Below are 11,998 nucleotides of genomic sequence, written 5' to 3' on the forward strand. Positions count from 1 at the left end.
GGTCACGCTTAAAGAGCTCAGCGTTCGTACCGTGTTTATCTGATAATTTTATGTTTTTGCTGCATACTGCACCTTTTGTATTGTGATGGCAAGATTCACATGTCCTCTTAAAGGGAGCATCCACCTTTTTGTACTTTCCACTTGTTACATCGGACGAGTACGATTTTATCGGTAGTGCCAGTTTTCTCGAAATCTTTATGAATAGCCCAGAATTCCTATTTCAAATAGCTGACCCTGCGGGAAAAATCTTACTTGATTCGCTGCCCACCACTATGAAAGTAATAAATTTCATTTGTCTTTTTCTCTAACGAGTGAGCTTTGTAATGTTTGCGACACAATAATGTGTCATTGTATTTGCGCAATAATGCTAGGAAGCATCAGGCACTGTTTAGACAAAAAGATATGCAAACATGACGCTATTACCCCGCGAATTCAACGAAACGTTACACTATGGCTCTGATTTTCCCCGAAGGCGTCCACCACAGCACCTCTTTTCGAGGCCTACTTTAGGCTTTAGGAACGGGAGTATGACATGATCCATGTGACGTACTGTTTCGGACTTTAACCAGTGCTCCTCGATAACAGGCCCTTGCCTGGTGGGTTCATCACAAGCGTTCTTCTATTCGCACCAGTAGATGTGCGCGAGGTGGTTGTCTTGACGACGATGGTCGCGACAGCAGGGAGGAAGCGCAGTGCTGTTACAAAGCGCTGACAGCGTAATTTGGACTATAAAGTATTAAATCGATATCCTTATTCTGCCTTGATGGTACTGGAGTGGTATTGCCCAGTGCTTTTATTACACGTGCCTAGTCGTGAAGTTTCGTTGGAGTATATTCTTTTGAAATATGTCCCAAAGGTGTGGCGCTCCCTTTGACTCTGGCTTATTGGCATGCCCTGTCTGAGCATTTTTACATTAGTCAGCGAGGTTTAAACTACATCAGCCCGCCAATACATCAACTTTACCTAAAGGACTGCAATGCTACATCTTCGAGTCGTCAAAATGTCACCGGTTGCTCGCCAAAACGTTGCCGGTGAGAAGAAAGAAGTAAAGCGACGAAATCCGCACTCGCCGTACGTTGTCGGCGTCCGGGACCGGTCATTCGTCCATCCATTCGTTCGTTCTTTCTTTCTCTCTTTCTTCCTTTCTTTCTTTCTTTCTTTCTTTCTTTCTTTCGTTCGTTCGTTCGTTCGTTCGTTCGTTCGTTCGTTCGTTCCTTCTTTCTTTCGTTCGTTCGTTCGTTCTTTCGTTCGTTCGTTCGTTCGTTCGTTCGTTCGTTCGTTCGTTCGGTCTTCGTCGTTCGTTCGTTTCGTTCGTTCGTTCGTTCGAGTCGTTCGTTCGTTCGTTTCGTTTGTCTGTTGTTTGTTTGTTGTTCGCTCGTTCGTTCGTTCGTTCGTTCGTTCTTTCATTCATTCATTCATTCATTCATTCATTCATTCATTCATTCATTCATTCATTCATTCATTCATTCATTCATTCATTCATCCGTTCGTTCGTTCGTTCGTTCGTTCGTTCGTTCGTTTGTTTGTTGTTTGTTTGTTTGTTTGTTTGTTTGTTTGTTCGTTCGTTCGTTCGTTCTTTCTTTCTTTCGTTCGTTCGTTCGTTCGTTCGTTCGTTCGTTCGTTCGTTCGTTCGTTCGTTCCTTCGTTCGTTCGTCCGTTCGTTCTTTCGTTTGTTCATTCGTTGCGACGAAAAAGGTGAGCCATAGCGACCGCCAAATGCATTATACGAGCTTCATGCTTAGAGAAATGTCAGGAAAACCACTCATATCCGATGAAGAATAATTTGCAACGGGTGCGATAAGAGAACCCTATAAATGCAGCAATTTTATTAACTTCACAAGGTGTGTTTTGGAGTCGCTTAAGTGCCTCATAACCAAGAAACATTGCAGCAGCATTACCAGGTGGCAGCGACAAAATTAGGGAGATCTGGCGTTCGCAGTGGTAGCAAATAGGGGTTTCCTGCGATTTTCGCGTGCGTAACAATGCTCAACCGCAGAGGAAGTCTGGAGAGCAAGACTTGAGAGCTAGACAATCGCTAAATTTGTAAGCACGTCGTCAGTTCATTTAAGAAGAGTTCCTCACATGATGCTTCAGGGTCGTTTATTTGTACTGCTTTGTTGTGTCTCTGTAGCTTTGACGCATGACTAGGTGGCGTGAAACCGGCAAGCGCTATGGCAACGCTAGTGTCAGGTTAGCAGTTATGTTATCCATATGGGGTTGCGACCGCTTGTTGAAAAATATAAATGGGGTTGTTCAGACATTTGAAAAACTTCCTCCTAGCACGCACACGCGCATAAAGAAGGCGAGGGAGGAATAGGCTACCACCCACCGATTTCGGTCAAGGTTGCAAGCGATTCAACCCATGATACTGCACGAAAAAACTGGCTTAGTGATGAAGTTTGCCTCCCATGACCCACCTACGTCAATGGTAGTCAGTACATCACGCACTGCTCCCGTCAAGCATCCAGGCAGTCAGAGGTCGGCTCGGCCAGGGAATCCCATAAATGGTGCTAAATGCATCCTGAAATAATGCAGACACAAGTCGTCCGTAGAAGCTCCTTTGCTTGGCAAAGCAAGCCCGCAAACATTTGCACACTCTTTCCCCAAAGCTGTAGGCGTCTAAAACCATCTGAAACCACTTAACACCAGCATAGCGTCGATTGCTGAAGCCTGCCTTTCACCATCGGCGTCTAACAAAATGGTAATGATGTCGCCAATGATGATGGCGGAGGCACACTGATCATAACTCTAGTATGACGGGTTTTCGGTAGGTTAAGCTGGCTTCCTGTCAGTACCAATACCCTCCTTGGCCAGAAGCAATAATTTGCATTAGTCTTCTGTACCATACAAATTTAGCCGCAGCAATTTCAGGTCCTACTTTGTCTCCAAGTTTCTCTAGTCTGCCAATTTGATGACTCGATTGACGACTCTATTTCGCTTGTTAATCAGTTCCCTCAGGCGCTTTGCTATCCACTGAGGTCCGCACGCCTTGCATCAACTTAAAGAGAGTGTCTAATGTTTTCGGTTTTCTCAAGACACGCCTAAGGGGAGTTTGCCAATCGACGATGGATAATTTTGGTTGCTAAATGTGCATTTGCGTGTTGCAACAGTTTTGATTCATATATTAGTGTCGATCCCATCGATAGCTGCGTGTGAACAAATACAATCCTTAAAGATAAAGCAATCAGCGGACAGGGGGGACGAATGCACTGGCTTATCTGTGGCGAGCAACCGCGCGCTAGAGACATGGCCGTTATTTTTGTTGCTAAGCAACGTAGAACAATCCCATTTCCTTAAAGCCTGGTGCAGCCGATTGACAAGACACAATACTTGTTCCTCATCTCAGCATATAGTAGGCTGACAATGAATTGGTGCGTATCAACTGACCAGCCTCACCGTACGTCTAAATCCCTACACTCGCAGCTCTCAGCCGGATGTAAACAACAAAAAACATCAACGTAATGGTCGCCGCCATCGCCGCGTTTGCAAGCTGCTGTCAGCGCTGACAAGCGACATCCTCGAGAAGCCATTGGCTAGAGCTAACGATACCTTCTCAATGTCAATGTGTTTAGTAGTGAATATTGCTTGGGGCTATCCGATAACTTCGTTTTTCCATACAAACCAAAGGAAATTTGGGGGCTATAGCAATATTTCGCCAGTGGAGGCAAATTTGTAGAAGCCAGTGGCACCATAATTTGTGGCACAAACCATTCGACGTGCCTGTCAAAATCCTAACTTGACTGGACACACTCCCTTTAATTTCAGGGAAGCACTCTTCACAAATATTTTGAAGTAGCAGTTCTCGTCAAGCAGCAGCCTGGTCTATATCACCCATTGCTGTTATACTTTGCCAATTCTGGACAAGCCTGCCTCCAATATTCTGTTTAAGTCTCCCAGCAATACAGTTCTCGTTCTTGGTCTTGGAGATCAGACGATCGAGCGTTTCGAGGAGATGGCCAGACAGCATTTGTCGGCGACAGACTGATGCATCACGAGAAAGGTAAACTATAGCTATTATGATACTGCCGGGTTGCAAAGACCGAATGACGCTCCAGCAAGCTCGAAGCCCATCCAGGACTTTAATTTTGGGATCTGTGTGCGGCAAGATATTTGTCATATATATATATATATATATATATATATATATATATATATATATATATATGTCTGTCTCATTCTTACTTTTGTTGACCACCAAAAAGTTTCTGTCCCGTCGCGACGCTCCATATGCGGCTTGGAAAATTTGATCATCGTGGACAGCCTTGCCTAAATGGGTTTCGATGAGTATTGCCTCAGTTCACATCCCTTCGTTGGCGCAGCGGGGCTGTGCTCGTGCCAAGATAGGCGGGAGGTCCCGAGTTTCGTCGACCAGCTCCTACTCAGGCGGTGGCAAATACTGGGGAGTGGTCGACCTGTACCGTGATCGATGCTGCGCCAACCAAAATCTGCTGCGGCGTGATCGCGGGAACCGTTTGTCTTTAAATGCTTTTCGGTCTGTGTGTGAGGGGGGGGGGCAGCCCCGGGGGTACAGTTTGACTTCGGGTTATCGCAAGAGCCTCCTGAACCATGGAGCCGAGAAATCGTGTCACGCCCATTGCGTGCATGCGTGCTATGGCGGGTATTCGGAAAGAAAGCGAGAGTTCAAACTATCACATGAGGGATGTACTCAGTTGCCCACACACATCTGGGTGTACTCGGTACGCACCATTGTACCTGGATGTACGCGGTACGTACCGCTATATCCGGATGTACTTGGTACGAGTATGCCTGCACTCAGACAGCTGTCAGATGCATTTAACAGGAGACCAAACAGGAAATTTGTTTCTTAAGATTTCCTGACCATCCAATGGGCCCCTCCATTTCCTCCACACTTTTTGTCTTCTCCGGTTTCCATCATCATGTTTGGAACCCTCTAATACATGGAACTCTTTGAGCCTTCTCCTCATCTTTTCATCACTAAATGGCCCCCCACATATTCTATGATTATTTTTAGGAACCTCTTAGCTGTGTCAAGTGACAACTAACTGACAAAGTCTTCCTTACTCTTCCTCGGACCTACAGGAGCACTCAGTTGTCTCACATTCCCTGGCAGTGGCCCTGTGCTTCCTTCATTGTCATTGGAACCAAGGGCTTTCAATGGGCTACCTGCCCTATCTATTGGGTCCCCTTGTTGCTACTGATCAAGCCATTGCCCCTGGCCCTCTTGAAGCCCAAAGTATCATTGAAAAAACACTAGATGTCCAAGGACATTCTTAGCAGGGACATACTTCCCTATTTAGTTTAGTGGGTCTCCAGCCCCTCAGCCAACTCCTTGGGAAGAAAGTGGACCAAATCTGGGGGGGGGACCTGTTTGTTGGCATATTTCAGGGGTAGGTTCTATAATTTGAATCAATCAAAACTAACCCCTCCCCTCCCAAATCATTTTAGAAAACAATGTACTTGATCCTATGCACCCCTTGGGTTCTGTACTATTGATGCAGCATTCCCTCTATATATATGTGTGCTCTGTTGAACTGAGCTCGAGATGGAGAGGGACTTTTCAGGAATAACTAGGCTTGGATTTTGTGAAAGACTTGATCAATAATTGCATATACCCATTCATGCCTTAACTTGCAGATAGTTTTTGTACAGGGATGACTGATTTTGAATGGAATTAGGGCAATGGCACAGCCAAAGGGCACCCATAAGGCCTTAGCCTGCCCACCCCACCTCCCCACCACCTCCATTCAGGTTAAAGGGCAGTTTTACACCATGACACTCCTAACATAACCAAAAAAAATTTACAATTGGGAAAAAAATCTGGTTTTAAACACTGGCCACTTCTGAGAGCATTGACATGCAGAGTCAACTAGCCACAAATGAGTAAAAAGACTAGCATATAGCTGAGTGACCATGCAAAGAGCACAGCAGAGAGAACTAATTGAGGTATTAGGGCAAGCTAACATATATCTTATGGATACCCTAAGTATAGCACCTATTATCATCTCTGGTGTCTGCTAATCTATCCTGGCTGTGCCTCCGGATGAGGGGCTTATATTCAAGGCTCCATAGTATATACAGCTGATATATATATATATATATATATATATGATTCTGTCTGACTGAAGAAAGGAAGGCCTTTTTGTAGCCATATTACAAAACTCTGCCAATCTGCCACATCTGCCCCTATTGTCACATATTTTCCATCAACAGTTTTGCTGCCGCTTGCAACATCTACCATGTTCTCTCTGACCTTATGTTGTTGATACATAATTGATAACAGAAATCATCCCTGGTTTTGCAAAGGCCTATATTTGCAAGCAATTTCATTTGAGAGATAACCAACATATATAGCAACCATTTCTCTCCCCACCAAGACCATGGTCAGAGGATCTGGCCAATCCCACGGCTTTCACATATCACATACATTAACTTGAGTAGGCATCACAGACAACAAATGCTAGTTAAAAACCTATGACCCACTTAGTTTCCACACAGGTAAACCATGAAAACCCACAACAATGCAGACCTTCCATTAAGGTCTGCATTGTTGTGGGTTTTCATGGCTAATACCCCCATACAGGGCTAATACCCCCATCATGCTACCAATGTTACTTCATGAATTTTGTTTCCTATCCCTATAGGCACTCTTGACTAAATGAAAGCCCTTGGTTTCCTGAAATCAAATCAAATTTTCGATTTGATAGTCCCCTTATGTTAAAACTGCCCCTAGTCTGTCATGACACTTTCCTGAGAATGTCACGCAATTACATAATATGAAATGCTTACCAGCCTCACACCAAAGTCTTCTTCCAGGCACTCCGTATCCTTCCCGCAACTAATGACCAATGCTCGCGGCGCTCTGGCACCACCTGAATACCAAGTACTTGAACCCGCACACTCACGATGACATAACATCAGCGTCAAGGCCGTAAAGCACTGTCGTGTCGCTGTGCGCCAAATATGACGTATCTGCGACGAAACACAGGATTTGTTTACAATTCGACTACTTCGTAAAACTCAGCGCTTAACCCTTAAACGGATTGCTCCACATTTGAGGATGCTGAAGCAAGCGTCAAACATGATGAAATAAGTCTTCTCGGAGTCTGGACTTCTTCATGCAGTCCAGCATGGGTTGCTCCCTAAGCGCTCCTGTACCACGCAGCTGTTAGAGGTCATGGAGGATTGGAGCGCCGCGGTAGAGGATGGAAACCCGGTGGACGTGGCGTACTTGTACTTCAGCAAAGCCTTTGATTCCGTGTCTCATAACCGTCTGCTCTCCAAGCCTCATGCTTACGATGTGATAGATAATTTGCTAGGCTGGATCAGGGCTTTTCTTACCCACCTGATGCAGAGAGTGCGGGTCCAGGGCTCGAAGTCGGACTGGACCGACGTCGTCAGCGGCATCCCGCAAGGATCAGTAGTTGGACCAACGCTGCTCATAATTTTCTTGAATGATCTGCCAGAACAAACGCGAAGCGTGGTCAAGATGTTGACGGATGGCACCAAGATCTACTGTCGTGCCCCGAGGCCCCTAACTAACTCACCTCTGCAGGCTGACCTCCACGCCCTGGCCAGGAGGTCAAAGGAGTGGCTACTCCCCTTTAGTGCAGCAAAGTGCAAAATAACGCATATCGGGAACTGCAACCCGAGGCTGACGTACTTCTTGGACGGCGCCGAAATCGCGGTCGAGTCCACCGAGAAGGACCTCGGGATCTTCGTGGATTACCGGCTCCAGTTCCACGTGCAGACGGCGGAAGCGATCCCCAAAGCCAACCAGATGCTGCCGGTCGTGAGGTGGTCTCTTGCCAATATCGGTCCTCGCACGTTGCTATTGCTTTTTAAGATTTTAGCACGTCCGTACTTAGAGTATGGCAACGTCATCTGGAACCCGTTCGGCAAACTGGACCAGAAGCGGCAGGAACGGGTTCAGCGACGAGCTACCCGGCTTGTCTATGAAGTGAGGCGCCAGCCATACCATGAGAGGCTCAGACCCCTTCGGTTGCCCTCGCTGTGCTATCGTCGTCGTAGGGGAGACATGGTAACAGTGTACCAGCTGTTTCACGGATGTATGTCGCTGTCGGAGGAGGAGTTCCTGACAAGGCACAACTCGGAGGTGACGAGAGGACACCAATGGAGGCTCAGAAAACCTCGAGCTAGGACCCTCGTCCGTCGTAACTCATTCAGCACGCGGTTTGTCAACGACTGGAATGCTCTTCCACACCCGGTCGTGTCGTCGACCTCAGTTGAACAGTTCGAGTCTAGGCTTGATATGCACTGGGCTGATATCATGTGCGACGTCCTACACTGAATCTTCCCATAATTTGATATTGGTTACCGGACCGGGAGCCCGACGAGACCGGGAACTACAGGCGTAGTGGCTTTTTGTAATTCCCGATCACCATAAGATAAGGTAAGGTAAGGTATAAATTCACTTACCACTATTGGTATACTTTTAAGTGGAAAAGACTGCTGAAGGCAACACATATTCTGTTTCGTAAATATGCTTTTTAGTGCGTCATTGTTTGACCACGCCATCGCACTTTACATAATTGAGAACCAATTGACGGCCGTTACGTCTGGAAATCAAGCTCACAAACGTCAGATATCATGACTCGACAATTGTACTTTTTATTGACCTAGAACGCCGCATGGCCAATAGACTGACAGGATTTCAATGACATTGACATAGCGTCCTGTTGCCTGGGTGGCCTTGAAATAGCCCCCCCCCCCGCCAAAAAAATAATTTGCATGTCTTCGCAGGAGTATAGCTCAGACACTAAAGAGGTTTAGGTCTTACGGACAGGGCTGTGGTGGACTGCACTGCATAATCTTCAAGATAGCTGGGTCAATTAAAAAACCCAGCAATATGGAACACTCCCCGTGATACAGATAAAACCCGTGAGCTCAGCGGTCTTCAACCAGCCAAGGTTGTGACCTTGCTACAACCATATTTAAACGATTGGGTGTGATATTGGCAGTAAGGGGCGTCATTTTTACTTGCGTTTTGGTCAACCACCCGACCGCGCATCATTGGTCAATGCGGGCAGGCCGGCTGGAGTGATTTGCAAAAGTGCGCGTCCAAATGAGAAAAAGCTTGCTTGTGCGCAGAATGCGCAACTTTGCTTTAACGATGTTATCGTGGGAGCACTATTCGCTGGCAACGTTAATCTTGCAACGGTAGACACGGCCTTTTTGTTCATATTGTCTCCTAACCGTGCACGGCAAACAGCGGCCGGGTCAGTACATCCATAATGGGGGACGAGGGGAAAATGCGTCTTATTAACTCGTAGACCGCGACTGTTGTGGCTCCAATGGGCAGGTAGCTTGATGGCGGCGGAAACGATTTAGGCGCAGCAGGAAGCGCAGCTACTTTTCATGTTGTTAGCTTTCATATTACGCTGTAGTGGTAAAGCTACACGCTCCTAAGGGAGGCGCTCATATTGTCCAAGGTACTGAATGTCCAAATGTGCAGTCGTCCCCTTCCTGAGATTCATGCAACGCTTTTTGTTTTCCAACCACTCCCCAGTGCAACGTGTCGTGTCTAGTCGCGATGAACAGAGCCCAGGCGGGTTCGCATGGCGTGTTAAGGCTCGGGGAGGGATTGGTGATTCCTAAACAGTCAGGGAGCCCACACGCCACCCGGTGCCAGCGTAGTTCCTACGACCTAGAGAGACCGTCAGGCCACGTAAGGACCAGAGGCATGCCGGGTACGTCAGACTCTGACGGAATAAGGAGACTACCCACAACATTCCTGGTGTCCTGAACAGCTCGGTGACTCCACAGAAGTTCTCCTGGTACAAAATTTAATGCAACATAACAACAAAATCACCGTACGCTTTACAAGAGCACCACACGCACAAATCACGCGGCACACAGCCACCCGTTGAGAGCCGCCTCACTCTCCCACCCCTCCCCCGAACAATAGGCATCTGGAGCAGGTCCGCAGTCGATCCAAGCAGCTCACCGTCCTCAGAAACATCACAAAGCCTTCGCTACCGCGCGCGCCCCCGCCGCCACTGGTACGGCAGTGTAGACCTCTGTCGCGACAGTTCGCCCGCTCCCTCGCCGGCGACACGGCGGTGCTACGCGTCGCTCCGAGGCTGCGAGTAGTCCCGCAGCGGCGGCAGCTGGGGCAGCGCGCGCCGCTCCTCCGCCCGGTTGTCCTCCAGCACGATCACACGCCGGCTCAGGCCGTCCACCTCGACGAACAGGTAGCGGTACTCGTACTTCCCGGTGTCGGGGTTCTGGGCAGGGGGAGGGGGACGGGTTACGAGCCGGCGGAGGCACCGCCGCGCTCGACGCATCAACGATCATTCTTTGCATTCAGTGCACGAGGGTCGGCTCACATCGACATGGCTCAAGCTGGAATATTTCAAACTCATGGTCGGCGTCGTTACCGGGCCTGTGCTACCTTGCCTCTCTAAACGCGGCAAGCTGTTCACAATACACCATTATTCAATGCACGTCTGGGACAAACGGCTGTAAAGGACGTACATCCGAAACCAGTTCAGTACTGGAATAACAAGGCGGGCGGCTACGCCGTGACAACCGACTACAAATTCGTGACTAATAATGTATCTAGTCTGTAAGTCTTGGGCTCACCCTAATTTCTGTCTTGCCAGTGAAGTTAGATTGTGCTAACCCTCGTTCTCCGTACATCGTGCTCACCTGTCACGCTTATGCGCGGCCCACAACAGCATACCATACTCACCTGTCACGCATTCGTCCAATCCACAACATACCGTGCTCACCTGTCACGCCAATGAACTGCTCACAACAGCATGCCACGCTCATCCGTCACGCCTGTGTGCAGCTTACGACAGTATGCCAAGCTCACCTGTCACACCCACGTGCAGCCTACCGTGCTCACCTGTCACGCCTACGTGCGGCCCACGACAGCATACCGTGCTCACTTCCCACGCCTACGTCCAGCCAACCAGGTCAGGCGCAAATAACCATTACATTTGACGCGCCCTTAAAACCGAATAGCCAACGGCTCGCCTGTCACGCGCACGTACAGCCTCCGACAGCACAACCGCGCTCACCTCCCGCACATCGAGGTACACGGTGCCCGCCTGTCGGCTGCCGTTGACGTAGAACTTCATGCGCATGTGGTTGTGGCCGTCCTGCTGGTAGACCAGGTGGCTGACGTGGCGGCGCCGGCCGCGGCGCGTCTCCTCGCCGTGGCCCTTGACCGGCTCGCCGAGCGCGTCCGTCACGCGCGGCTCGGAGGCGCACCGCTGCAGCGCCGTGCTGTACACGCTGTTGGGGCTCTTGCTGCTGAACAGCTCGCGGAAGATGGCGTAGAACATGACGCTGGTGACGCCCAGGCCGCCCAGCATGATGAAGGCCGTACCAGGTCGTCTTCGTGTTCTCCTTCACTGTAGGTTGAGGAACGGATGACATGCATGTGCAGAAATCTAAGTCTACTTACTTTTGAGACTGATGCTTTATGCTCATATGAGTGCAGCTCTGTGGCTGACACATAATCAGAAGAATACTTCCCAACAAGGTTCAAGTTGTGGATACTACAAAACAACCAATGGTGACTGAATTACTGCTATGAAGAAATTATGTGATCTTGGTCTTCAATAACAACAACACCACAATGAAAGCCTATGAGTCAATGACACAAATTACCGTATTATGACAAGCACTACGTTAATATGATGCATTCACATCTTACCTTTTTCCTTGAAAGTGATTGGCTTTGCATCCCCAATGTTAGCACCTGGAGCTTTTGATACTGATTTGTTTACTGGCTTCTGCTCAGCATAATATCTTTGCTGCATACCATGACTAAGATGTTTTATCAAGTTTGCCTTTCTTAATGTGGAACAGGCCAGGACTTGTATATGTAAATGTTTGCAGTAAGACACTGATTTAAGAACTCCAATGACCTTTGGTGAAGAGAGCAGACTCATCTTTGATATGTTCCTAGTGAACTGCTGGAAGATAGAATGATCATACATTGGTGGCTATGTGATAATCAGGTGAACACAATCTTTTGTAATGA

General features: G+C 48.1%; 1 protein-coding gene across 1 annotated transcript; it reads right to left on the reverse strand.

Annotated features, from left to right (window-relative positions):
- Positions 1 to 9,771: 9,771 nt before the first annotated feature.
- LOC119106002 (mitochondrial import inner membrane translocase subunit Tim21) lies at positions 9,772 to 11,388 on the reverse strand. The gene is given in 3 exon segments (XM_037229598.1): positions 9,772 to 10,226; positions 11,028 to 11,333; positions 11,335 to 11,388. Coding segments are annotated over 3 exon segments (522 nt in total). The 3' UTR covers positions 9,772 to 10,064.
- Between the last annotated feature and the right edge of the window lie 610 nt (positions 11,389 to 11,998).

Source organism: Pollicipes pollicipes, unplaced genomic scaffold (genome assembly GCF_011947565.3).
Source record: "Pollicipes pollicipes isolate AB1234 unplaced genomic scaffold, Ppol_2.1 Scaffold_6138;HRSCAF=7277_pilon_pilon_pilon, whole genome shotgun sequence".
In the NCBI taxonomy this organism is placed as follows: domain Eukaryota; kingdom Metazoa; phylum Arthropoda; class Thecostraca; order Pollicipedomorpha; family Pollicipedidae; genus Pollicipes; species Pollicipes pollicipes.